The sequence below is a fragment of the Triturus cristatus genome, chromosome 4_1, assembly GCF_964204655.1.
Source record: "Triturus cristatus chromosome 4_1, aTriCri1.1, whole genome shotgun sequence".
NCBI lineage: Eukaryota > Metazoa > Chordata > Amphibia > Caudata > Salamandridae > Triturus > Triturus cristatus.
In genome coordinates, this window is record NC_140585.1 from 249,781,849 (window position 1) to 249,809,390 (window position 27,542).

At 49.7% G+C, this 27,542-nt stretch overlaps 1 protein-coding gene across 1 annotated transcript in view; it reads right to left on the reverse strand.

The window, feature by feature from the left end:
• The window catches only part of LOC146854207 (solute carrier family 23 member 1-like), a 379,286-nt gene that overhangs the window by 156,270 nt on the left and 195,474 nt on the right, over positions 1-27,542 (reverse strand). The window contains exon 4 of the mRNA XM_085651987.1: positions 14,049-14,208. Within this exon, the coding sequence (XP_085508113.1) occupies positions 14,049-14,208 (160 nt within the window). The remainder of the gene's footprint in view (positions 1-14,048; positions 14,209-27,542) is intronic.

Sequence of the window (27,542 nt, forward strand, 5' to 3'; positions counted from 1 at the left end):
ACGGTCTTCCTTTAAACGCCCTTGGCGCAAACTGAAGCTTGAGGATTTTCATGCACTTCTTTCTGCTCACCCCCCTCAAGGGCACAGTGATCCTGACGTATCTTATAGATCACTCTGCAATTGGATTTCTAAAGCTCTTGATTCCCTCATTCCTGCTAAATGGTCTAAGGGCCGCAACTCTGATTCTAATCCCTGGTTCAACTAATCTCTAGCTGAGATCCGTAAATCTTGTAAAAGGTTGGAGCGTACCTGGAGAAAGAACTATGATCCCGGGGCCAAAGCCTGCTACCAGGCTGCAATTAAAAGTTACCACAGGACTATACATTCTGTCCGGGCAGCTTATTTTGCTAAGGAAATTAAACTTAGTCAAAATAAGGTTACATGTATTTTTAAAATAATTAAGGATCTTAGAGTTAGAAAAAACTCCACTACTTCGGTGATCAGCTCTAAGCAACATTGTGAAGCTCTGGCTACTTATTTTGTGAACAAAGTGGATACTATCTAGAAGTCGCTCCCGTTGCTGCCTCCCTCTTCCACTGCCCTTCATGGGTCATTCCCACACATCTCTTGGAGGTTATCCCTTCCATCTCTCTGGAAGAGCTTCTTCTGCTGTGCGGTAAAGTTAAATCGGGTTCCCCGGTCGACCCTTTGAAGCCCGCCCAGTTCAGAGACTCTCTCTCTGTGCTCCTGGCCCTTCTATGCCAGGTTGTCAATTCTTCCTTTGCTACTGCGGTGGTTCCTGAGACATGGAAGCAGGCCATGGTGGTCCCATTATTGGAAAAACCGTCGATGGACCCGGCTAAGTTGGAAAACTTTCGCCCCATCTCTCTCGTAGCTAAGATCGCTGAGGCTTATGTTAATAACACTCTAACTGGGTTTCTCAAAAGTAATGTCACCCTGGATCCCTCCCAGAATGGTTTCCGCCCTGGCCACCGCACGGAGACGGCTCACTTGGCTGTGTCCGAACATCTGCGTACCATTCTGGATACAGGGCACACGGCGGCACTGATATTGTTAGATCTCAGCACCGCATTTGACACGGTTTCACACAGCATCCTTTTATGCCGTTTGGAGGAGGCAGGTGTTGTTGGCTTAGCCTTGGAATGGTTTAGATCTTTCCTGTCAGGGAGAACCTTCCAAGTGACCGCCCCGCCATTTCTCTCATGTGTCCAGGGCATTGGGCAGGGGGTGCCTCAGGGTTCTGCTCTGAGTCCAGTACTTTTTAATCTGTATGTGCAACCCCTTGCGGCTGTGGCTAGGGACAAAGGTCTTTCTATGGTCTCCTACGCCGCCGACACACAGCTGGTGGTGGCCGATTCTATGCAGGACGCTTCTAAGTTTAGAAGTGGTCTGGCGGCAGTCGCGGAGTGGATGAATTCCAACTGCCTCCAGCTCAATGCTAATAAAACCGAGGTGCTGTTGGTGGGGAAGAATAGGAGCCTGTGGAATGAGCAATGGTGGCCTTCCACTCTTGGCAGCATGCCTATTCCCAAGACAGTGGTTAAAAACTTGGGAGTTTGGATGGACTCCTCCCTCAGTTTTCTAGACCACACCAAGAAGGTAGCTGGGACTTGTTTCGGTCTTCTTCATGGACTTAGACCCCTGTTGGGGTTTTTCGACCCTCCCACCCATCAGCTAATTGTCCAGGCGGCGATCTTATCAAGACTTCATTACGCCAGCTCGCTCCTTCTCGGAGCTAACCAGGCTGAGGTGGTGCGCCTGCAGCGAGTTCAAAACGCAGCTGCCAGAGTTCTGCGGGGGCTTCCGTGTAGGTGCGCTACAGCTGGTGCTCTCCGACAATTACACTGGTTGCCCATAGCTAAGCGAATTGAATTTAAGGTTCTTTGTTTGTCTTTTAAAATTCTTACATTTGCGTCTCCTAGACTTCTGGCCAATTTGCTGACACCTTATGTTCCTGGTTGCCAGCTTCGCTCCCCGGGCAACACTTGGTCGTGATTCCCCGCGTGAAGCGTCTTCGTATTGGGGGGCGGTCCTTTCGCTGTCTGGCAGCTAAGCTATGGAACTCGCTGCCTCTTCATATTCGCAGTATGAACAGCCTGCTGACCTTCCGTAAAGCCATCAAGACCTTTCTTTTTCCTGCGTTGTAATCCTGCCTTTTTCTGCCTCTCTTCTTTCCTACTTTTCTCTTGAGTTCTTTTGTTGTTTCTGTCCCTCTACTGCTAGCCCCGGGACGCCTTTTTTGCTGAGGCAGTTGCATGCTTTATAAACCCAGTTAAGATAACATAACATAACATTATTAACCCTTTAGCCGCTGAGACGTTTCCTGGGGCTTGTTGCACCTAAGCCTTCATATCTTTGATTCCTCAAAATGAATCCATGGCAAATTTGTGTCCTTTCTTACCAAATGTTGGGGATTCTAAAGGTGACCAGGGTTTGTGAATTTCCCTGTAGGAAATAGCAAAAATAGTCACAAATTAGCAACATTTTGAGATATTTGGAAAAATGGGAAAAACTGCTGAGCAAGAAACATTATATTTTTGTAAAAATATCAACAAAAGGTTTGCTGTGCTAAGATCACCATCTTCCCAGCTTTTAGTAACATACATAGTTGTAAAAGACAATTTTTGCATTTTCCAACTGGAAGTCCATTTTTCCAATATTTTCGCGGTTTCAACATACTTGTAGTCTGTGGTGGTAAAAGATGGGAAATTCTTTGGTGAAACCAGAAAACTAGGCATGTCTCAAAACTAGACAAAATTATGAATTCATCAATGAGTTATTTGTGTAGATTGCAGAAATAAACTAACTTTTGAATTAAAAAGTGATTAAAATTCAGTGGAAAAGTAGACTTGGTTTGGCAGTGCAAGATGGCCACCATACCATAGCGCTCCCACACTTGCCAATACGCATCTGACCTCCCCAGTTGGTGTGAGGCCCCTGGGAGAAGGGGGCACAATGTGGTGGCAGCTGGGGGTGATAGGTGCAGCTCCCGGTGTGGAGCTGAGCCCACCCAGTGAGGGCACAAGAGACTTAAGATGGCGCCCAAGATGCTCTGGGCAGGCACAGCTGAACGTGCAAGTTCAGGGGCAACCAGAACTCCACGGCGGGGTGGTGACATCACCCCCTGGACACTGAAGGGCAGCGAGCGGGCCCTGGGAGTAAAATGAGATGCAGAGGAGGTTGCTGCTCCAGCGACCTGTCCCCTGTGCCGTCCGAGAGAGGCGCAAGCGATCGCAGGTGCGGCGAAAGACCATGTTCGTGAGGGAGGACCGCTTGGAGGCGGGGAAGCACAACAGGCAGGTGACCCCCCCCTCCAAACAGTGCCCAAATGCCAACCCGAGGGAAGAAGCCCTTGAGACCCGCCCTTGGGGAAGGAACCTGGCAGGTAGACAAGGTTTCGCCACATGCTTGGGGCACCCCGATAGTGAGGCACAGCATTAGACACTGGAGGAGCAGATGGAGGATGCCAGCCTGAATCAGCAGCCCACTGCAACTTCGCTGCTCGTGCAACCTGCTCATACATGGGTGAGGGGACTGGCGGGACATCCACTCCAAATCTGTTCATCCCCAATGGCTGAGACACCTGTTATCATAAAGACAGAGCGCAGCCGAAACAAGTGAAATTGGACAAATTTGGCAAGCGATGCAGCAAATGCTGCAGGGGAACCGAAGCACAGGGGACTGCAGCCTCGGGGGTACAACTCCTACCCAGAGACGGAGGCCATCTTGCATGCTATTGATTCCCCCTGCCAGGCCTGGGAGACCAAAAGTGGTTAGGTTGGAACAGATGTGGCACTGCTCTGGCAAGAGCTAAAGAAATTTACGGGAAGGGTGGCAGAGGCTGAAACTAAAATTGCAACACTGGAAGGCATGGTGCAAGACCTAACTGAGGCAGTTCGGAAAATGAGAAGCCTCCCCTGAGAATTGGCGGCCCTTTTTGTGGATGCTGAAGGCCGCTCTAGGTTCAATCGATTTCTGAGGTTCCCACAAGATGTGGAGGGCCCTTGACTGGAACTGTTTCTTGAGAACTGGCTGAAATCCTTTCTTCCATCGGATCAACTCTCCCAGTGCTTCCTTATTGAGAGAGCGCATAAAGCTATGGCAAGGAGGCTGCCACTGGGATCCACTCTGAAGTCCATGATCACTCATGTCCTGAATTATAGAGACAGACACTTGATGCGCCATATGGTCATCCAATCAATCCAATCATGACATTTGTATAGCGCGCCACTCACCCGGTAGGGTCTCAAGGCGCTGGGGGAAGGGGTCCGCTACTGCTCGAAAAGCCAGGTCTTGAGTAGCTTCCTGAAGGAGAGATGGTCCTGGGTTCGCCGAAGGTGGATGGGGAGGGAGTTCCATGTCTTGGCTGCCAGGTACGACAAGGATCTTCCTCCGGCGGTGGCTCTGCGGATGCGTGGGACGGCGGCGAGGGCGTGGCTGGTCGACCACAGCTGGCGGGTGGGCGTGTAGAAAGTCAGGCAGTTGTTGAGGTACTTGGGGCCTTGGTCGTGGAGGGCCTTGTGTGCGTGGGTGAGGAGTCTGAACATGATCCTCTTGCTGACGGGGAGCCAGTGCAGGTCTCTCAGGTGGCCGGAGATGTGGCTGTGTCGGGGGATGTCCAGGATGAGTCGTGCGGAGGCGTTCTGGATGTGTTGGAGTCTTTTCTGGAGTTTGGCTGTGGTTCCGGCGTAGAGGGAGTTGCCGTAGTCCAGTCGGCTGGTGACGAGTGCCTGGGTGACCGTCTTCCTGGTTTCGGTAGGGATCCATCGGAAGATCTTTCGGAGCATGCGCAGGGTGTTGAAGCACGATGATGAGACGGCGTTGACTTGTCTGGTCATCATGAGGGAGGAGTCCAGGATGAAGCCCAGGTTGCGTGCATGGTCCGTTGGCTTGGGTGCGGTGCCCAGGTCCGGAGGCCACCAGGAGTCGTCCCAGGTGGAGGGCGATGATCCCAGGATGAGGACTTCCGTCTTGTCTGAGTTCAGTTTCAGGCGGCTGTTCTTCATCCACTCGGCGACGTCTCTCATCCCTTCGTGTAGGCTGGTTCTGGCGGTGGCTGGGTCGTTGGTGAGGGAGAGGATCAGCTGGGTGTCATCGGCGTAGGAGATGATGTTGAGGTTGTGTTGGCGTGCGATGGCTGCGAGGGGGCTCATGTAGACGTTGAAGAGGGTGGGGCTGAGTGATGATCCCTGTGGTACGCTGCAGATGATTTCTGTGGCCTTGGATCTGAACGGGGGGAGGCGGACTCTATGGGTTCTTCCGGCGAGGAACGAGATGATCCACTCCAGTGCCTTCTCTTGGATTCCGATGTTGCTGAGGCGCTGCACTAGGGTGCGGTGGCAGACAGTGTCGAACGCTGCGGAGAGGTCCAGGAGGATGAGGGCCGCTGTTTCCCCGTTGTCGAGCAGGGATCTGATGTCGTCAGTGACTGCGATGAGGGCAGTCTCGGTGCTGTGGTTGGCTCGGAAGCAGGTCTTCTCGATGACTTTGGCAGGAAAAGGGAGGAGCGAGATGAGGCGGAAGTTCTCGAGGTCGGTGGGATCCGCTGTGGGTTTCTTCAGGAGGGTGCTGATCTCGGCGTGCTTCCAGCTTTCTGGGAAGGTGGCGGTGTTGAAGGAGGCATTGATGATGTCCCGGAGTTGGGGTGCGATGATGGAGTCGGCCTTGTTGAAGACGTGGTGGGGGCAGGGGTCGGTTGGGGATCCGGAGTGGATGGGGTTCATCGTGCGGGTGGTGTCTTCGGTGCTGACTGGAGTCCAGGCGCAGAGGGTGGTGGTGGGGGGCGTTGGTTCGGTGGTTGGGTGCGTGGTTGGTGCGCCGAAACTGTTGTGTATCTCGGCGATCTTGCGGTGGAAGAACGAGGCAAGTGAGTCGCAGAGGTCTTGCGAGGGAGTGATGTCGTTGTTCCCGGCGCTGGGGTTGGAGAGCTCTTTGACGATGCCAAAGAGTTCCTTGCTGTTGTGGGCGTTGTTGTCCAGTCGTTCTTTAAATGCTGTCTTCTTGGTGGTGCGGATCAGCTGGTGGTGTTTGCGGGTGGCGTGCTTCAGGGCTGTCATGTTGTCTGTGGTCTGGTTGATGCGCCAGGCTTTCTCGAGGGTGCAGCAGTTCTTCTTGGAGTTCGTAAGTTCGTCGGTGAACCAGGAGGCTTTCTTGCTGCCGGGTCTGCTGTGAGGGGTCTTCAGTGGTGCGAGGTCGTCTGCGCAGTTGGTGATCCACTGTGTGAGGTTGCTGGCTGCTTCGTTGGGGTCCGTTGTGCTGGCGGGCGGGTTCTGGCTGAGGGAGGTAGTGAGCTGGTCGGTGGTGATCTTGTTCCAGCTCCTGCGAGGAGCCTGTTGCGGGTGGTGGTGGGTCGTGGTCCTTCTGAAGCTGAAGTGGACGCAGCTGTGGTCAGTCCAGTGAAGTCCGGTGGAGTGGCTGAAGGCGATGTGGTTGCTGGAGGAGAAGACTGGGTCAAGCGTGTGGCCGGCGTAGTGGGTGGGGGTGTTCACCAGTTGCTTGAGTCCGAGGTTGGCGAGGTTGTCCAGCAGGGTAGTGGTGTTGCTGTCGTTGTTGTTCTCCAGGTGGGAGTTGAGGTCACCTAGGAGGATGTAGTCCGAGGAGGCGAGGGCGTGCGGGCTGATGAAGTCTGCGATGTTTTCGCTGAATTGTGTGCGCGGTCCCGGGGGTCTGTAGATGAGGGTGCTTCTGAGGGTCGTCTTGGGGTCGGTGTGTATCTGGAAGTGGAGGTGTTCGGCGGCGGTGAGGGTGTTGTCGTAGTTGGTCGTGATGCGGATGGTGTTCTTGTGTACGATGGCGATGCCTCCTCCGGTCTGGTTGACGCGGTCCCTCCGGGTGATCTTGTATCCGTCCGGGATGGCGATGGCGATGTCGGGCGCTGATGAGGCGTTCATCCAGGTTTCCGTGAGGAAGGCGACGTCCGGTGATGTTGTGTCGAGCAGGTTCCAGAGTTCCACGGCATGTCTGTGGATGGAGCAGGTGTTGAGCAGGATGCACTTGAGGTGGTTGCTGCTTGTGATCGGCTTGGCGGGTGTGGTGCAGGTCCGGAGGCAGGTGAAACGGCAGGCTTGGCAGGCGAAGGGTCTGTGGGTGCGTTTCGGGGTGGCTTGGTAGCAGGCGGGGTACCGGCCGTCGTTGAGTGCGTGGTGGGTGGCGGCGTCGTAGGTTCGACGTGTGGTCTGGCGTCGGCAGGGGCCAGGAGTCCTGGCGCTGGGCGCGGTCCGGTCGCGGACGGGCGCAGACATGCTTGCCTTTGGCGCGCCTTCGGCGCACAATCGGCGCGCCCGCTGCACGTGAACGCTGCGCGTACACATGGGCTCCGCCATAAATGGCGTAGAGGGAGGGAGGAGCAGCTGGGAGGTGGGAGCGGGGTGGCGGCAAGGAGGGGGCGATGATACAGAACGAAGAAGGGGGGCGGGGCCGCAGGGGAGCAGCGGCAGGGAGCCGGGAGCGGGGAGAGCAGCGGGAAAACAGGCGGCAGAGAGGCACAAGACTGGAAAATACAGGGCACGACGATCACACAGTGAGCACAATAGTGGGCACAATAGTAGTAAAAGAAAAAACACGGCAGTGAAAACACAGCACAACAGGCGGCAGCGAGGCACAAAAAACGGGGGCCTGGGGAGGTTAAATAGGAGTCCACACAGATCCGTTTTCCCAGACTTTACCAAACTAGTGCAGCAACAAAGAAAAAAGTTTGATCGGGTGAAACAGTAGCTGCATGTCTTAAATATAAACTACATGATGCTGTACCCAGTCAAGCTTAAAGGGCTATTCAGGGTAAATCTTTCCTAATAGACCACCCAGATTGGGGGTGGGAATAGTCAGAAAAGCGACCGCCGAACTGAATGGGGGGAAGGGGACCACCTCCCCGATGAGCAGCGAACAGGCAGGGAACCTGGAGAGATGAGAGAACCAGACGACAATCCAGGAGGGGCCACCAGAGGAGATCATGGCCATACAGGGAAGTGTCTTAAGCAAGGAGAGGGACTGAAAGGGCTGTTTAACGGGGTCCAGCGTACGTGCCCAAATACTGAGAACAAAGAAAGGTACGCAGTTCCCCAAGGGGGATGGAACAACGTGAGTAGAGACAAATAGGAGGGAAATCCTCCTAGACGGAACTTGAGTCCTCGCACGTAAGACTAGTGGTAGGTAGGAACTCATCCACCTTACCACCGTGTGTAGATGGCTTTTATAGGTGCTGATGAAATGAACAGTATCATTTTGAACACACTGTGTGAAACATGTCGACCTCAATTTTACAGCAGAGCATTGCTCCCCTGGACCATTGAGCCAGCGAGCAGCCTCTCCTTTGTATTTTTAATAAGGTGGATGACCACTCCATTAAATTTTTCTTGTGGATTATCCAACCTTTTTTAGAATGACTCACTCACATCTACACTTACCCCTAGGGCCCTCACACCCACGGCACCATACGGCAGGAACAGGAGATCTCCGCTAAAGAGCCCCTTTATGGGTGCCCGTCGGGTATTGCACCACCGACCCGATGAGGTGCGAGTCCATATGATGAAGCATGACACCTAGCTTGCTGTGTGTGTGAGAACTCTAGTTCCATCTGGGAGGATTCCCCTCCTATTTGTCTCTACTCACGTTGTTCCATCCCCCTTGGGGAACTGCGTACCTTTCTTTGTTCTCATACAGGGAAGTGGCCATCCTTGCTCGGGGGGCAAACATTAGAGGCCCATTCGTCAGCCATGGATGTTAAGGGACGATTTGGTCACCCCTCGCCTGAAGGTGAGTGAGGGTCCCCCGGACTCAATCGACTGAGCTGCGCCATACCATTCTTTACCAGACCGTGTTCAAGATGTAAGTGAGTGCTAAGGAGGTACAGGGAGACCACACTTGCCTGCAGTTGCAAATGGGAAAAGTTTAACATGTTGTTTATGAAGGGGGTGGGTGACAGGCATTTTCTGAATTTGAGTAGTGGGTACTTCAGAATTCATGTCAGAGAAACGTGGGGTGAGGGGGTACAGTTGGGGTTGCTTCATTCACAGATTTCCAAGTTGCAAGGGCACGACGCAAGACCACCAGGCCACAACACCACACACGACAGGGTAGGCTGCGGTCAGATAACTAGTGAAGCCCAAGGTGGAACCTTGGACATAACAATCCATGACTTCACAGCGCTTCTCCACCCACACCTGCTGACTCTATGGCAAGGGAGGAGGGAAACCAGCCTCTGGACCTCAATCACACCTTTATTGTGGTTATCCCAAAGGAAGAGAAGACAGCCAACCTGTGCACGTCATACAGACCTATCTCACTATTGAATACCGAAAATACAATTCTAGCCAAAATCCAGATCACCAGAGTAGCAGGAGTGATATCTGATCTGGTACGTGCCGACCAATCCGGGTTTATGCCAAAGTGAGTCACAAGACTGAACATTCGACGTTTGCACATGTGGTTGGATAAACTCGAAGTAAGCACGATAATGTCGCTTGTCGCTGGGAAAGTGTTTGATTCTATAGATCGGCACTACCTTACTGAGACCCTGAGGCAGTTCGACTTTGGGCCCCAGTTTTGTAATTGGGTGGCTCTCTTGTACAAAAGGCCCACTGCTGCAGTGAGGGTCAATGGAATGGTGTCTAACACTTTTGTCCTGGGTAGGGGAACGAGACAGGGATGCCGGCTGTCGGCCTTCCTATTTGCCTTATGCTTAGAGACACTGGCGTGCGGGGTTCACTGTAGGGCAGACATTTTGTACTTTCCCCAGGTCTCGACAGAGCCAGAGAAGATTTCGCTATAACCGGATGTTGTTTTGGTCTACCTAGCAGACCCAGGACTTTCCATCAGTGCTATGCTGTTGGTATTTCACGCTTTCGAGACTTTTTCCAGGTTCAGCATCAATTGGGATAAATCTGTAATCCTTCAGTTGGGACTCTGGGAGGGATCCACCTAACAAACAAAGGCTTCAAATATCTAAGCATAAATATTACAATGGACTGCTGCTAGTTTTTAGAGCTGAACCTATACAGATTACTGTTGGAGTTTTGCGAGGACACAGCCTGATGGTAAACTACCCTTGACAATTATGGGCAGGGCAGCCTTTATAAAATGATCACGTTGCCCAGGCTGCTATATATATTCCAGGATACCCCCTATATTATCCCACTACTTTGATAAGTTAGGCAGGAAGCTCCACACTCTGCTATGGGACGGGGGCACCCCGAGAATAGCTTTGAAGACCCAGTATAGGTCTGTCTATAATGGACGCCTAGCACTCCCGGATATTAGAGCATACCACAGGGCTACACAACTGCACATAATTAACGATTGGGGACACAGCTCATGTACTGAACCCACCTATAGGATAGAGAGGAGGGCCATGGGAGTGGCGACCCATGTTCACTATATCTATGGACGGAGAGATAAAGGGCAACTGCCTGGGCCAACCAGAGCTGCTTTGCAGGCCTGGGACAACACCACAGCTGCCCTGGGCTGTAGGGGAGGCAACTCACCCGGCCTCTCTGGTCTGAAAAGGAACCACACTGTCCAAAACGGGGAAGATCACTGTCTTCCGGGGTTGGGAGTGCATTGGGATTGAAACACCAAGGGGCATGGTTGTGGAAGGTGACGTCATACCCTTTGAGACACTGCAGCAGGAATATGCCCCAGCTAAGACTCAACAGTTTACATACCTTCAAATGACACATGCTCTGAAGAAGGACCAGGAATCTTCCGGACCATAACTCGCTGAAGAGCTGGGCGACACACTTACCCACAGGGCGGTCTCTCGGCTGTACCGCACTACAATAAATAACACGCCAGATAACCTGGGAAAACTACAGGAGAAATGAGAAGCAGTTGTGGGCGACCTGGAGGATGTGGTCTGTGAAGCGTCCCTGATAAACCCTAGAGGGGTCGCCATCAGGAACCGGCACAGCCTGATCCTGTACAATATCCTCCAAAGGGTCCACTGTACCATGTCCCACGTCCATAAAATGGGAAGGGCAGAGAGCCCATTGTCACGTAACACAAATCAAGAGTTTGTGCACACTCACCACGATAACCAAGATAAACACATTACAGGTATGATGGCACCTGTGATGTGTTCATCTGGAGAGCCCGATGTGCCTTCACTGCAGGAGAGATGAGGATACTAGGGGATAGCACAATATTAGGCATCGATTGTCAATGAGTTGGAAGAAGTGGTGGAAGTTGCCATTCCCAAGATGCCTCAACTGATTATACTGGGCATACACAACGATGGGGACTTCTCAAGGAAATAATTACTGTTTTGTATGCTGGGCTTTGTTGTTGCCAAGAGAAAACTGGGCATTTTTTTATGGGGGGTTTGGGGGGGCTCAATGTGCCAACAAGGGCCATGTGGCGGGAGGGAATAAACCGATGCATGGAGGTAGAGAGAGTAGTTTATGACAGCAGAAACTGCTCCAGTAAATTTGAAAGGGTTTGGGGGAAATGGCATTCATATAATGGATTAACAGATGACTCTGGTGACACACCCAGAGATGAGATTACAAGACGGTAACATTACCAACGAGGGATACACTTCACTGGAGCATGGAGAGAGACATTGTGCTTGCGTGCTGATTGTCATCTGCGATGGAGAAAGGCAGTGGTATTCTGAGTATATACAACAGCTTATTACGCATGTACCAATGTTTGTTCTGTAAAATCAACAAAATATTTCACTCCCCCAAAAAATGTGGAAAAAATAGCACTTAGTAAAAACGTTTTTATCTGTCACTTCTTGCCTCAATTGCCAGTTTACAAAAGTAATATATTGTTACGACCGCAAAATCCTTCTAGTCGCAGGGATGTTAAATGTTTATTGATTGTATAAAGACATGCAATGACTGAGGTACAGCTTATAATGATTTTTTATTGTGTACTAATCATGTATCAATGCATATGCTAAAATCGAATGAATGAAAACAGGATATTAAGGAAACATGTATTTTTTTAAACATACACAAGATACTGAGTTTAGGAACAGTGAGTATTTGTACTCCTCTGAATTTCGGGTTACCCAAACTATCATGTGATTCAGAGGGCCTCTTTGCAAAATGTGTATGTTCTTGCACTCTGGCTACATTTGTAAGTCGAAAATGAGGAGAAATACAATTGGTAATGACAAATGTTCTACTGTTTCAATCAATCATAGCATTACATACCCGTGAGGGCCTCAAGGCGCTAGGGGGGGTAGGCTGCTACTGTTTGAAGAGCCAGGTCTTGAGAAGTCTCCTGAAGGTTAGGAGGTCTTCTGTCTGCCGCAGGCGGATGGGCTGGGTGTTCCATGTCTTGGTGGTGAGGTGGGAGAATGATCTGCCACCGGCGGTCACTCTTTGGATGCAGGGGAGGGTGGCGAGGGCGTGGTCTGTGGAGCGGAGCTGGCGGGTAAGGGTGTAGAGGCTGAGTCGGCTGTTGAGGTATGCTGGTCCGGTGTTGTGGAGTGCCTTGTGTGCGTGGGTAAGGAGCTTGAAGGTTATCCTCTTGTTGATGGGGAGCCAGTGCAGGTCTCTCAAGTGGGGTGTGATGTGGCTGCGGTGAGGGATGTCGAAGGATCAGGCGTGCGGAGGCGTTCTGGATGCGTTGGAGCCGTTTCAGGGGTTTGGCCGGGGCTCCTGCGTAGAGTGCGTTTCCGTAGTCCAGTCTACTGCTGACGAGGGCTTGGGTGACAATCCTTCTAGTTTCGGTGGGGATCCATTTGAAGATCCTGCGAAGCATGCGGAGGGTGTTGAAGCAGGAGGAGGTGACGGCGTTGACCTGCTTCATCATGGAAAGGGTGGAGTCGAGGATGACCCCTAGGTTGCGTGCGTGGTCGGTGGGTGTAGGGGGTGCTCCTAGTGCATTCAGCCACCAGGAGTCGTCCCAGGCCGAGGGGGTGGATCCGAGGATGAGGATCTCCGTCTTGTCCGAGTTCAGCTTCAGTCGACTGTTTCTCATCCAGCCGGCGACGGCCTTGATTCCTTCGTGGAGGTTGGTTTTGGCGGTGTGGGGGTCTTTGGTGAGAGAGAGGATCAGCTGGGTGTCGTCGGCGTAGGAAAGGATGTTGAGGTCGTGCCGTCGTGGGCGAGCGGTGCCATGTAGACGTTGAACAACGTTGGGCTGAGGGATGAGCCTTGGGGTACGCCACACTTCTTCCAATAAAAACAGTACCCCACTTGTGTGGTTTGGCCTAGCACCTATGACTGAAGAGGCCCCAAAACACAACGTGGAGACATCAAATTCTCCTTATCAAAATCGACCCATGGATAGCTGCAGAATTTGGGCCTGGGAAACCTACCAAACCCAGATACTTCTGAAAACTAGACATACAAAGACGTCCAGGGAGTGGCTTGCATGGATCACACTACCATACCCCAAATCCCCGCAAACCTATAAAATAGGCACCACAATGGGAACGTCACAGACAGTACCTGTACGGCATGGACTGATGCAGTCCATGCCGTGCAGGTACTGGGGTGCATGCACACAGGGGGCAGAACATATGCCTCTCTGCATGCACCCCATGGCCCAGAGGCAACAGGGGGGCTTGTATGGCCCCCTTTGTTTCCTCTCCGCCACGGTTATCATAGAGGAGGAACCACCATGAAAATTGTGGCGAAGAGGAAAAGCTTAATATGCTTTGCGGGACTGCGGTGAATGAGTGCACACTAGTCTAGTCTTAATAAGACTGCCCCACCTGCCTTCCACTTTATGAGGAAAGAGGGTTGCAAGACTGAACTGTTCCTGAATTGGTGAGTAGGGTACTGCAGTCGTATATGTACATCCATCTGCTACTCCTGTGTTAATGGACCCAATAAACCATTCTATTCCCCATCAGTCTCAGGTTACAAAGATCACAAAGAGCAGTCCCCCCATTTGATTTTTAATTCACAAATACCTGAGCAACACCTCACTTAAAGGAAATTTCAAGGCTATGTGCATACCAGTGGAAGAGTATACTTTCTTGATACGTTCTAATTCAACCCAACAGAGCAGTGTCTTGCCTAAGCATCCAATATTTTTAGTATGTACAAAGCAGGTGCAAGACCCAAATAAGCCTATAAGAGTACCAGAAAAAAGTTTAAACCATGGCAGATATCAAATGTCCTGGGACTTACCTCTCGCATCCTCGACTGCCACACTTCTTTGAACTCCAGTGAAGTGGTGTTTACCAGGCTGGCATTTTGGGTCCAATCCGGACACTTCCACTTGGGGAGTGAAAGCATAGTGAGGGCAGGAGTGAGAAATGCAGGTGATGATCCCTCCAAGATGGGCAACCTAAAAATGTTGAGTGATACATATATGTATTGTAACAAATTAAATTGGATGCAATCTGGTGGTTTTAAAAGCAAGTAAATGCATGAATGTAATACAAACCATCGCACTCTGTAAAGGACGGGTCCAGCTATATTTATTCACTGTTCGCTTTCCTTGCAACCATGGATAGGGACAAAATTACTTTAATCTTATTTGACTGACAGAAATGGTCAGAAACTAAACTGTGACCGCATTATTGCATGAAAAACTGTAATAATGGCCATACAAGCAGGTTTAGCTCTTGCTCTAACTCGGTCAACTGCTAATGAGATCGGTCAACAATAAAAAATACTTAGATCGGTCAATAATAAAAAATACATTTTCAGTGCCCTAATGCACTTTTGTGGAGGTCACCCTAAAAAATATAAGTTTTAAAATAATCAGTGGTGAGGGGCACCTGAGGAGCTGGTTTGGGAATGGGAGGAGCAATGGGGAGTGGGCAAGATGTATAATTAAAAAATTACCTTTAAACAACAGGAGAGAGAGGATTTTTTATGTGAAGGAGCACTCTTGGTCCCCCTGAAAAATATTGTCAAAACAACAAAAGAGTGCACTTTTCTTACAAGAAGAGCAAGCAAGAAGAATCACAATAGATTCTTTAGAAAGCCCTCACTCACCAACCTAGTTGGTGACATGCTTCATCATTGGGCCCCACCAGGAAGGTCTAATACCCCCCCAGAATTACTGCGGAGCTGGTTATTTCTTGTTTGTTTGATAAACTAGTGCAAATGTGAAATGTGAACATGGTTAAAAGTGTCAAGGTTGTGTCCGAAAATAATTTTATTAGTCGGCCAACCCAGCACGGTTAAAAGACGAAGTGAGCGGTGTGTAAGCTGGATAGATGGTTCAGCTATGTCTCACTGTGAGCGGTCAACATGTTTTTGCCTATCTGGATGCAATTAGCTAGACATTCATCAGGACCAATGTGAAGATTCCAGCGGTATGAGCGCGCTAAGGCTCACCCTAACCTGAAGGTCAAGTGTGAAAAAACAGGAAAAAATGATAATTAAAACCTGCTGTTGGTGGGGTACCTAAATCTTTTCGGAACCCAGCAGTTACCTGAAAGGAAAAGCAGACACAAACAAACATATATAGACAAAAATGATCAATTTAGATAAAGTCAAGGAGCGTCTGCTATTCAAAAAACGATCATGCTTTTGTGCTCCTCTCAATGTGCACTGTAGGGTTATCTCACGGAGCTATGGTGCAGTATAGTGAGAAATGGACGTGCATCTAATATTCACATTAACGTGAGTGGTGGTGATGGGGTCCACTCTTAATGTGAAGGTACCTTATGATTATAGCGCTATTACACCTGCACGCCTACTCAGGCGTCGAGTGGTCTGGGTGCGTCAGTAACACACACAATCCAACGTGACTCTCACCAACCCATCTGTTGCAAGGTGGCGGTTGGCTAGAAGCACTGAGATTAAAATACTGATACAAATGCTTACATATAGCGTGATCACTAATCACACCATGGGTCTCGGGAGGGGGGTGATGGCTAATAGGCACACCCTGTAAGGAAAGGGAAAGAAACGTGGTGAGTCAAAGAAACAATTCCTCCATCCGGTAAATTACTGATCTGTTTCGTTGCGTGGTTCGTTTGATTCTACTCACACCAGCAAAGCCAGGCACCCGCTGAGTACCTGGTCGGACCCTCAATAACCGGACCCGGTTAAAAAATTAGGCAGAGGAAGAAGAAAGTAACACACAGGGGAGATAGCAGCATGGAGAGGTGAGCGCTAGTAGCAGGGGAAGAAGCACACAGAAGAGCTCAACACAGAGGGGCATATTCACAAGGATCTATCGCCGAGTTAACGGCACTTTATCGCAGCCAAAGTTGCGATAAACTTATCGCCCCAATCACAAGCTGGTGTTAACAGCCCACAGCACCAGTATACCCGCGATAGCAGCCGCAAAACATCGCCAGAGATGACCCCCGCAACTATCGCTAATGAGATGCAGAGTAGGCGTTCCTGTGCCAAAAGCCGCGACAACACCACACCTCAACATTCTCAAGGACCAGCCAGATCGGCGATAAGAACACAAAACAGGCGATAAGGTGCGTTAGCACCCGGAAACTAACACCTGCTCAGACCTGGTGCAAAGTCGGACCACAGCCTGCACCACAAAAGGGAGCCCAGCCCACAGCCACATCGAAAGGGCAACAGATACCATGGAGCCACTGGTCATGTGGCCCGGACACCCAGGAGGGCCACAACACCCACCGCCACCACCCCAGGACCCCAACCCTCACCTGGAACCCCCCCCCCCCGGACCACCACAGAGGCAGCGCAGACAAAGGCAGTGGACCCCCAGGAAACGCACCAGCCTCACAGACCCAACACCTGACAATGTCATTGCCCACTACAGGCTCAAAAGGACAACCATCCTATGTATCCTGACCAACGTCGCCCAACGAGCCGACTGCACCAACACAGCGGACGACCAACATCCCACCCCACACAAACCTGGTGCCTGTGCTGCACCTGTTGGCCCCTGGTACCCCCCAACCAACACCCGCCAGAGTCGGAGGAGTCTCACAGCCAGCCACATCCAAGTCCTGGACATCACCTGTCCTGGACATCACCATCAGTCTGATACCCCAGTCCTTATACGTCAAACACAATGCGCAGGATCCGCTGGAGACAAAGTAAGGACCATACGCCATAGCTGGATGCACGCATGTGTTGGGGGCAATCCACAGCACACATGTCCTACCTGTGCCCCCTGGTGACACAGCACACAATCACTGCAACAGAAAGCACACATCTCACATCAATGTGCAGGCAACATCCGAACACCGTGAAACCTCCACCAATGTCGCCTCCAAATACCCAGCCAGTGTGCATGATTCCTTCATCCTCCGACAGTCCATCAGCAACCAGCGTTCCCAGGATGGCACCAAGGGAAATGCACAGCCCCTTGGCAAGTTCCAAATGAACACCCCACTCACCTCAACTCCACAACCATGCAACTCACAACTCTGGCAATGCTCACATCATAAAATCACAACCAACATGCAAAATAACATGCCCACCCACCAGACACGACAGAACAACTCACAATGGTAACCTTGGCAAGCCATGAACATGAGCCATCAACGGCATGGCACCTCAGCCACACACTAGCCGAATGTGGGGACAGGTGGCAACCAGGCATGTGTGAAGGATGCAGGAGAACCATGATTGAGAAAGTACAAAATGCCAAGAGTGGTTGAGATGTGCTGGACAGACCGCAGTAAGCGGAACACACCCATGTCCATGGCGACATACACCTCTGGTTTATGGAGTGTAGTGGACAGTGGACGCAACCATGTCCCCCCAGCCAGTGAGGGAGTTTGCGGAAATGTTGCCTGTTATGTCCTCCCCTTAAGCGTGAGCAGAGTGGGATGGCCCAGCGTACGCCAGGCCAGCGTAGGGGTGTGAATAAAAAGCCCTGGGTGTGGTCCTTTTCTGGAAAGCCCAACGTCTCTGCCAGGGCGGCGCCTCTCCTCACGCCATGAGGCCGATGCCAGCCTATGGTGATCGGAGTTGCCTGCAATCCTGTGCGCCTGCTGTACCCCGGCCCGCTGGACCCTGAACCCGTCATGCCCGCTCCTGCGAAGCCAGGCCACACTGATCACCTGCCGATACCGGCGTGTGTCAAGGAGGGCCCACCAGTGCCTGCGCAAGCTCCAAGCCCGAGGCCCGCAACCTTGGCAGCCTCCTCAGACCATCATGGCCTCCACAACACAGGCCCGCTTTAGTCCTTTCTCGTTGACGTACTCTACTGCCGCCTCCGGCCTACACCACGGTCAAGTAGGTCACACATTTGGAACTGAGTCTTGATCATACATTGTCCGTGTACGGACAATAAGGAAGATTCTACTTCACTGTACTCCCTTCGGTCAGGTGGCAGAAACCATGTGCGACACTTGGCTGTGGGCCCTTGCTGACCGCTGCCTCCGGTCTACACTGCAGTCCAGTAGGTCACAGAGTCCTGATTTAGCGACGACGGAGTTCATATCTGTGTACCAGCATCATCGCAGACTGCATCCCCTCTCAGCACAGGTGCCACTAAGTCTGTTCCCCAACATTCATGGACACTCTCTGGTCGTACATTGGTGGCGTCTGAGTCTATGGACTAGGGGCTAGTTTTCATCCTCATGTAGCTGATACCGAATTGGTGGTGAAAACGAGGCTGACGCTTTCCACTCCACCATTTGCTGCTTCCGGATAACATCAGACCTTCCGCATCATACCCTGGAGGACACCTTCCTCTGTCCCCTGCAAGCCTCCACTACATTCACCTTCAACATCGATGAGGACCCTCTCACTGCACGTGGACCTACCTCAGTGCACCGCAAGTCACCGTCCCGTGGCAGGGTGCCTGTGCCAGCCACTGTGCATCCGGGGCCACTAACTCTGTGCTGGTCAGGTCCGGGACCCCTTCTTCTGAGATATTGGATGGCCTCTGAGGTGATGGCCTTAGGGTCATCAACGTCATGTGTCTGTGGCCCTGCGCTGTCCGCTGCCTCCGGCCTCAACTGCGGTCCATCAGGGCTCACACATCAAATCGAGTCCTGCCCAGCCCGGACGTCGCATCACCGCAGGAGGCACACGCCACCACTGCCAGGACCACCTCCAACCGCCATCTGCCAGAGTTGAAACGGTGGTCCTGACAGACTTACGGAGTTGCTTACACCGGTCGTAGATGCCATCATCAGACTGATACCCTGCTCGGCACTCCAGGTGCCACTGACTCAGTGCACTGCAAGCCATCGTCCGTTACTGATTGAGTTTTGTGCTGTGGAGAGGTTGCGCAGCAATGTCACCTCAAGCAGTGTGGGAGACCTGGGACATTGATGAGGAAGATGATGCAGGTCTAACACACCCTACTGCATCTGCATCAGGAATATCTCAAAGGGACACAATCCGAGACTTTTTCTTCACATGGGCGCGCTCAGCTGTAGTGCCCCAAACTCAGTGCACTGCAACTCACAGACACTTCTGGACTTTCTCCGGCTCCCTCCATGTTGCTCAGCAGTTGACTCTGTTATGCATGTGTTTTCAGTTTCTATTGCACTGGTGTCCACTGTTCAAGTGGTTGCCAGCACCAAGCACTCCGTCCGTGCTGGCTTACACTCACTCCACACACATCCAGCACAGGCGTCACTGTACATGTGGCCCTGCCAATAAAGGGGCCGTAGTCAGTTCAACATAATATCTGCGTGTGTCCCTGTGGTCTTGTTGTATGCATGAGGGCCCAGGGCCCTATGACATTACATTGTGCTGTATACAGCTGATGCAGACATGTCACCGCAGGCAGCGGGTTAGAGCTTGGACATGTAGCTTTGTCATCACCCACTCAATTCATAGGGGGAGTGGCCTGGGCCGTCGTACGCAGAGCCAACATGGGTGTGTGACTGCTATTTGTGTGCCCCTGGGTGTGGTTCTGTACTGTGATTGTGCATCTTCATGTGTCTCTATAGCAGTGTGGGTCTCCTTTGTGGGGTGTAGGTGGTCCCTGAAGGGTAATAGACACCTATGTATGTGATCTAGTTTGCCTTCCATGGGTTCGGACCCCACCCACACCTGTTCGGCCACCTCCTTTTGGCGTGCTGACACATGGCATTGGGGTGCCATGTGTGGGTGGGTGAAGTGTTGTGAGCCAGCTGTGCTTGCGGGTGCTTCCTGCTGTGTGGTCTGTTGCAAGCTCTGTGTTCTCCTCTAAGTAGCTTGGCTGCCAGGCTCCTGGTGGTGGGTTGTGTGGGATGTCAATGGGCTGTTGTAGGGCGTCGGTGTCGAAGGTGTGGTGGTGCTCTCTGGCATCACAGATGTGTTGTCTTCTGTGCTCTGCTGGAGGTGTTGTGCGCCCCTCTGCAATGTGAAGGGGAGATGCATGTTGACATTGTGTTGACATGTATGTTGGCGCATTGTTCTGGTTGACAGGCAGACTGTATGACAATGTACATTGTGACTGTTTGGGAGGTGCTGAATACTGCTGCGGACAGTGTAAATTTGGACTACATGACGGATGTGAGGTTGTACGCGTACATTTCCATTTCACAGTTTCCTGCGCTGTCAGATGTAGTAGGCATGTTTCTGTGCATGTGCGGCGCCAGTTGTGTCCTCTGTTCTGCAGTGTCGGCTTTGCGCATTGTACCACTTTGCCGTCAATGTGGGTGTGCTGTTCTTGCTATGTGTGTGTGCTGCAGTGTGCCAAGAGGATGAGGGACATGATCCAGGGTAATTGTGGGTGTGCAGTGTGCTACACCTCATTGTGCATGTGTGCCATTGTGCCCATCTCTCCCCATCCCCCCAGTCCCTGGTCGTTACTCACCCTGTTGATGTTGTGTCTGATCCTCTCGAGCTGTGTCCATACTCCCTGCTCCTTGCACCGTCTACACACTGATGACTGTGGCCTCGCTTTCCTCCAGCTCCTGCTGTGGTGCAGGACTGCCACCTCCTGTCGCTGTTGCAGCCTTCCTGTTGGCAGCGGGTTTGTGCCTGGTTTAGGTTGTCATGCCAGCACCTCTTGGCCTCCTCGATTGGCCTCCTCGGCACTCCGACTGCATTCCAGGTGGTCTACGTGTGGGTCAGTTGCTGGTAGTGTTCTGTCACCTCTGTGACGCTGATCTGGTTTTGCTGCGGACTGCACCCCTCTCCCTCTTCTCCTCATCCGTCCCCGTTGTTCCTTGCTGGTGGTCTGTGGGGGTTGTGGGGCTCGCTTTGGACTCTGCGCTCGGTGAGGGTGCATCCATGTTGCCACGTGCTTTGGCTTGTTTCTGGTGTGTTGTATCTGTGGTTTTTATGGCGCATTTTCCTGCCAGACGCGTGGGATTTGCAAGCCTGTGGCTGGTTTTCGCTACTTTTTGTACCGCGATTGGCCTCATCGCATGATTTTTTGCGTTCGCGTTTTTGCGGCGTGGTGTTGAATTTTGCACGGCCATTTGACGCATTATCTGGTGACTATCGCATGCTACCGCCACGTTGTGAATGCTTGGTTGGCACGGTGTAATTTTCCCGCGATAGGCTGCGATGTTAAGAGTTGCGTTACGCTTCTCTTGAGGTAGTTATCAAACGTTCTTGTGAATATACCCCAGAGGGTGCTTGGAGATGAGGAATGGAGAAAAAGCAATAGAGGGAGAGAGCTGAAAATAACAGTCACTGTGATGAAATGCTCAACCAAAAAGAAAAAAGAAGTTGCCCAAACGTGAGCAGTGAAAAGGCACTTAGCCTGTTATGAGGATGGTAAAGAGTATATGCGCTAGTAGAAGGACAAACAAAAGATGGAACAAGATGGACAGGGATAGCCATTGAGCAAGGAATTCATAGTCACAATAAAGAAAACCAGTAGTAAGCAATAAGCAAGTTGTAAGCCCTATGTAAACTTTTGGTAAGCTCACAATGTGTCTTGAGTAAACAGACAACTCCTGCTGTCTGGGATTCTCGACCCAAAAACCAGGGTCTTCATGAATGCATGTCCCTCTCTACATCTGGCATTAGCCCCAGTGTAAGTTCCACACATTGTCTCATTATTTCTACTAAATGTTTAGCACGGACATATACAGGTGAAGATAGTTGGCTGTGTGTTAAGTGAAGGAGAGTATGAGCATCTCAATCAGCATAAATTTAACTCTTCAATAATAAGTGGAATGTTACGGTCTCCATAATAAAAGCTGTACTTCATTTTCTAACTGTAGGCACATTTTGACATCAAAACGTGCCTTTAATAAGAAAATTACATGACTACTTACTTATAATATCTAACTGTAAGCGAGTAGATGTTTTGTAGCACTACTTACTCTTCCTGCACAAGCGAAGGGGAGTGGAGCCCTGCACAAGCGAAGCCCTGGCTTATGAATAAAATTGTCTTTTGTGCCATTTATGGGTTTAGGCCCTCAATAAGTCATCACACATGCACTCCGTCACTCATCTGCATTCAGGTATACATTCATCAGTCCATTGATTCATTCTTGCATTCACCCTCTGACACAACTCCAGTAAAGTACATACAAACTCAATAACATATGCAAGATAATTTAAAATACATGTAGAAAAAAGAAAACATGCTGCCCTATTAAGACAGCAGGCATATGCTTGCAATAACAAAACTAAACATAGCAGTGAGTGTCTGCCTTTCAAAGCTATTGTAAATAGTCTTTTCTTGTTTTAAAGTTCAAGCATGGCCGCTAGATTTAGAACCAACGTGTTGGCCATCTTGGAATGGTAAAGGAAATGGCCACGTGGGAAATGGCGCTTGTTTGAAATGGGATTTCAGGTAAATTAAATATGCCAAATAGGTGTAGACCAATCTTTCCATGTTTACCACAGAGAGCACACGCACTTTACACTGGACAGCAGTGCTAAAGTGCCCAAAATTCTAAAACCACCAACACCATGTCAGAAAAAGGCTAGGAAGCAGGCAAAAAGTTCAGGGATGACCCTGTAAAAACAGCGCTCTGCAGATTAAAAGAGTGGCATGCAAGCAACTCGTTAGCACTGCCAGGAGAGTTTTAGTATCCTCACAAGAAACTTTCAAATAAAAAAAGGAGAAGCAAATAAATTCAAGGGAACTATTAAAGGAAAGAATTAAAAACTGAAGGACTTTCCAACCGGCCCTTACACTGTAGTGCACTCATTTTCAGGTGGATGTACATATGTGATCAGTAAATGCAATCATTCACAGGGCAAGAGATACAGTGACTTAGGCGGACTGAACCATTACCCTATGCAGTTTGCTGTCATGGATGAAAAGCACACTTGCCAGACCAATGGCAGAACAGAGCTGAACCAAAGGCCCTCTGTGTACCTATATGTATACATTTATCTACGCGGTGGATGTATTATTTCCAAAATGTCTTTGTAATAAAGTGTCAGACAACTAGAAAGAGATTCTAGCAAGAAGTTATTACAGTGCAAATCTTCTCACCCTAGGATTTGTCGACAGCAGTGAACAACACTAAAATCATTCCCTACAAGGGTAATCTGTGACATTTCATATAGAAATGGCTATCTGAAGGCTTTAATATAGAGAAATAGCAAGCTACCCTTAAATACCTATTAATTTTAGCAAATGCTTTTCGCAATCAATATGTCAGACCTGAAGCGTTTATTATAAGTTTTTATAATCATACCTCTGGCAATGAAAATATATTTTCCTAGTGAACCAATCATACCTGCAGCTGTTGTCAATGGCTTGTCACCATAACCCACTCAGGCATACTGTACTGAAAGCTTTCTCACACAGCTGCCGTCAGGCATACAGTCATAAAATTGCAAATGTATACAAAATTACAGGTGGCAAAGCAAAATACCATCTCTCCTATCAGCCCTTAACAAGGATTGTCACCGACCAAATCTTCTGTACTTACGGTTTGTCAGAGGGGCTTGCCTACTACTGTAAACCCACCTTTAAATACCTATTGACGTTACTGCTTTGTTATAACGTTTCAGAATAAATAAATCAAACCTATGAAATCTGGTATGACGTTTCCCAATGAAACAATGAAGCCTTTACCCTTTAACATTGGTTATAGACTTTACCCAACATCGGCCTATTCAACTTCACAAAATCTGGCAATCATCATGCATTCAATTATAAAATTACAGATATGAAGAGAAATATAGCTTGCAAAACAATGTTCAGTCCTTTTCAACACAGCCTAATAATGAAAACTCACAGGGTTTGTCAGAGGGGGTAGCCAATGTCAAAACCCATGCCTACTACAGTAATCTGTGAGATTACATGTAACACAATACCTGTCTACAGCCAGTAACACAATGTGATAACAAACAACTGTTAATAGGCTTACTGGCTTTAACATATGCGTTTTACAAATAATAAGCTACACCAACTGCCTTTGTCATAAAGTGGCATAATAAGTAGAATAGACCTATGGCTTTGAACATAACATTTTCATTGCACCAAACAGGGATGTAGCTTGACACCATAACTAACTCAGGCCTACAGTTTTGAGTCCAACATTCTTCACAAGACAACTATCAGACACACAGTAATAAAATTAGAAAAGTTACAGTTAGCTAAGCAAAATACTATCTCTCCTAATACGGCCTACAAGGTTTCTCACAGAACAAACCTTTAAAGGCACGGTTTGCCACACTGAGTGACCAACACCAAAGCCATTGCCTACTACGGTAATCTGTGATATTCCATGTAACAAAATACCTATCTATAGGCTTCAATGTAGAGTAATAATAATCCACACTTAAAAACCTGTCAATTTAAACATATGCGTCTCACAATAACTACATCAGGTTTCCGCATAGATTCTGTGCGGGCCCTTCTCAGGTTCCCGGCCCAAAATATTTTGTCAATCAAGAAGTGGCTAAGGCGAGCTCACTCATCTTGGACGGTCTCTTTGAGGCTCCTGGCCAGGATTGTGGGGCTATTGGTGTTATCTATTCAGGCAATTTTCTCTGGTCCCCTCCATTACCGGGCCCTTCAACGCCCAAAAATACTCCATCTGAGGAGGGGCTTATCATAGTGGGTACAGGTCTACCTATCTGAGGAAGCCAGAGTAGTGATGATTTGGTGGCTAGACCAAAGGATGCTTAGAACAGCAAGGCCATATTTGGCAATGTTCCGGATGTCATTGTGGAATCGGACACCAGCAGATGGGACTGGGGAGCAAGCAGTGGTGGCTAGAATGGATCTGGGTAGCGGGGCGTGGGGCAAGGATGTCGGGGGTGTAAGAAAAGAAAAATACACATACCTCCGTGCTGCTCTCCCACGTCGTCCCTCCTCCGTCAGCTGAACAAAAAGCAGCCAGGCTTCCCTGAGCCAATCACAATGCTGCAATGCAGCATTGTGATTGGTGCCCCTAAGTCAATCACAACGCTGCTATGATTGGTCTGAACACCGTAGTTCGGCACTCAGATGGGGACTGGGGGTCTGGGCATGTTTGTCCCCCCCAGGCTGTAATGCAGCCTCGGTGGAGAACATGCTAAGTGCGCATGACTATTTGGCCGACCAAATACAGCTGACAAAAGTGTCATGCGCATTGTAGTGTACCCACCACTCCTCACCTGCCCTACTCTGTGAGCATAGCAGCCCAGCCCACCCCATGCTGCCGCAGCAGGAACAGATATAATGATAATAACATCAAGTTATTATTATTTTATTTTTCCTTTCCTTCACTGCTGCAGCGCAGTGGAGCGACGTTCCTCTGCCTTAGCGGAGCAGCCCCCACTGGGAGCAAGATGTGTCATGATTTCCACGGGAGCCCAGTGGTCTCAGACAAATCTGCAACTGCATATCAACTGTCTGGAACTACTGTTGGGGATGTTTGCGATCAAGACGTTATCCCCTCACAAATCTCAATGCTGTATTCTCCTGTGGCTGGACAACATCTTCTCGGTGAGGTACATCAACAAACTGGGTGGTACCTAACCCCATCTCCTAGCGGAGATTGCCAATGATTTTTGGCATTTTTGTCTCCAACGCAAGATTTCAGTGATAGTGGAGTACATCCTGAGGAAGCCGAACGTGGTAGCAGACTGGAATTCCCAACACCCGAGGGACTTCAGCTATTGAAATACACCCCAGAGTTTTCCAGCGGCTCAATCAACAATGGGGCCCGAGTGTGGCACATCTTTTTGTCCCCATCTGAACTCGCAGCTTCCGATCTTCTTCAGTTGGAGTCCAGATCCCCTTGCAGTGAGTTTGGATGTTTTCCTCCAGAACTGGCAAGGGAACATCCATTAAGCTTTTCCCCCGTGTAACATGCTTCAGAGGGTCATTTCTCAGATGTAACGCCAATTGGCATAGCTAGTTCTAGTTACACCCTTTTGTATAGCTAAGCCCTGGTTCTCTTTGTTGTTGGAAATGCCATATCAGACTCCAATTCTGATTCCAACCTTCCAGGACCTACTCACTGACCCCTTGGAGTTTCCACATCCTCTGGTTCTGCCAGGCCGTCTGGTGTTGATGGCCTGGAGGTTTTTGGGAGACGCTGGCATAAGCCGGTTCTTTCAGGGCAAGCTTCCTTTTATCTCAAGCAATCTTGGGCTCCCAACACTCACAAACGATATGCTTCAGCATAGAAACGATGGGTTTGTTGGCACAACGAACGGGGTGTGGATCCCATGGGCGCAGATTTGCATCTGATCATCAATTTCCTGTTGCAGTTAGCAGAACAAGGATTGGCTTATAGATCAGTCAATAATTTCAGTTCGGCCATTTCAGTGGGCTATCATCATGTGGATGGTAAACCAGTGGGGGAACATCCTTTGGTATGCAAGTTATTGTGGGGTTTGATCCAGCCTCCCAAACCGAATTATTCGGTCATATGGGATGTGGATGTAGTACTTAGATTCCTTAGATCATATTCAGCTAATGAGGCTAATTCCGTGAAGCAGTTGTCGGTGAAACATACAGTACTGTTGTGTCTCATTTCATGCCGACGTGTCTCAGATGTGCGTGCCCTGGATTTAACAGGTAAAGTATTTTCACATTCTGGAGTGTTTTTCCCAGATTCAAGTTGTACTAAAAAAACATTCCTGCTGCGTGAGTTATCCAGATTTTCCCAGACAATCATAAACTTTGTGTAGTGCGTTGTTTAAAGGTGTATGAGGATTGCACCAGGGCGTTGCGCTAAACCACTGGCAGGCTATTGCAGAAGGCTTTTGGACCAGTGAAATCCAGATGGGTTAAATGGCTGTTGTCAGAGGCAGGTATAGATATTTCCCTGTTTGGTGCACATTCAGTAAGGGGCGCCATAGCCTCCAAGTCTTTTTCATTGAGTTCCCAATTAGAGGATATTATGGCAGCTGCTAATTGGTCCTCGGATTTTACTTTTAAGATTTACTATCATAAGCCGATTGTTGATTTTGCTTCTGTTGTAGTGGGTCAGCTTTGAACAAGCATAATCTAAGGCATTTGGTCCTGACATAGAATACACATTTTTATATATATTGCGTCAAAGAATTTTTAATTCTAATAGAGACACAAATGTGAGGATTATCCCTCTCACATGCATGGTATGGTATTTCTTCACATTTGATTAAATTTGATTGATGAGTTCAATTATGATGTTGTTTGTGCAATAATGGCCACCCTTTGTTGTTGTAGGGCAAGGTTTCGGTGATATTACGTATTGTCTTTTCTTTGTACGGATGGAAAGCAAGGTTGATTGCCAGAAGCTCAGACGCAGTTGTGGTTAAATTCTACAGTTCCCATAAGAGTTCGACTTCCGTTCCAGGAGACCATCAGTTGAATTCTCCACCAGGCTGAGTGGTGATTGATGATGGTCGTTACCAGAGTATTCTGAATTGTTGGTTGTTATA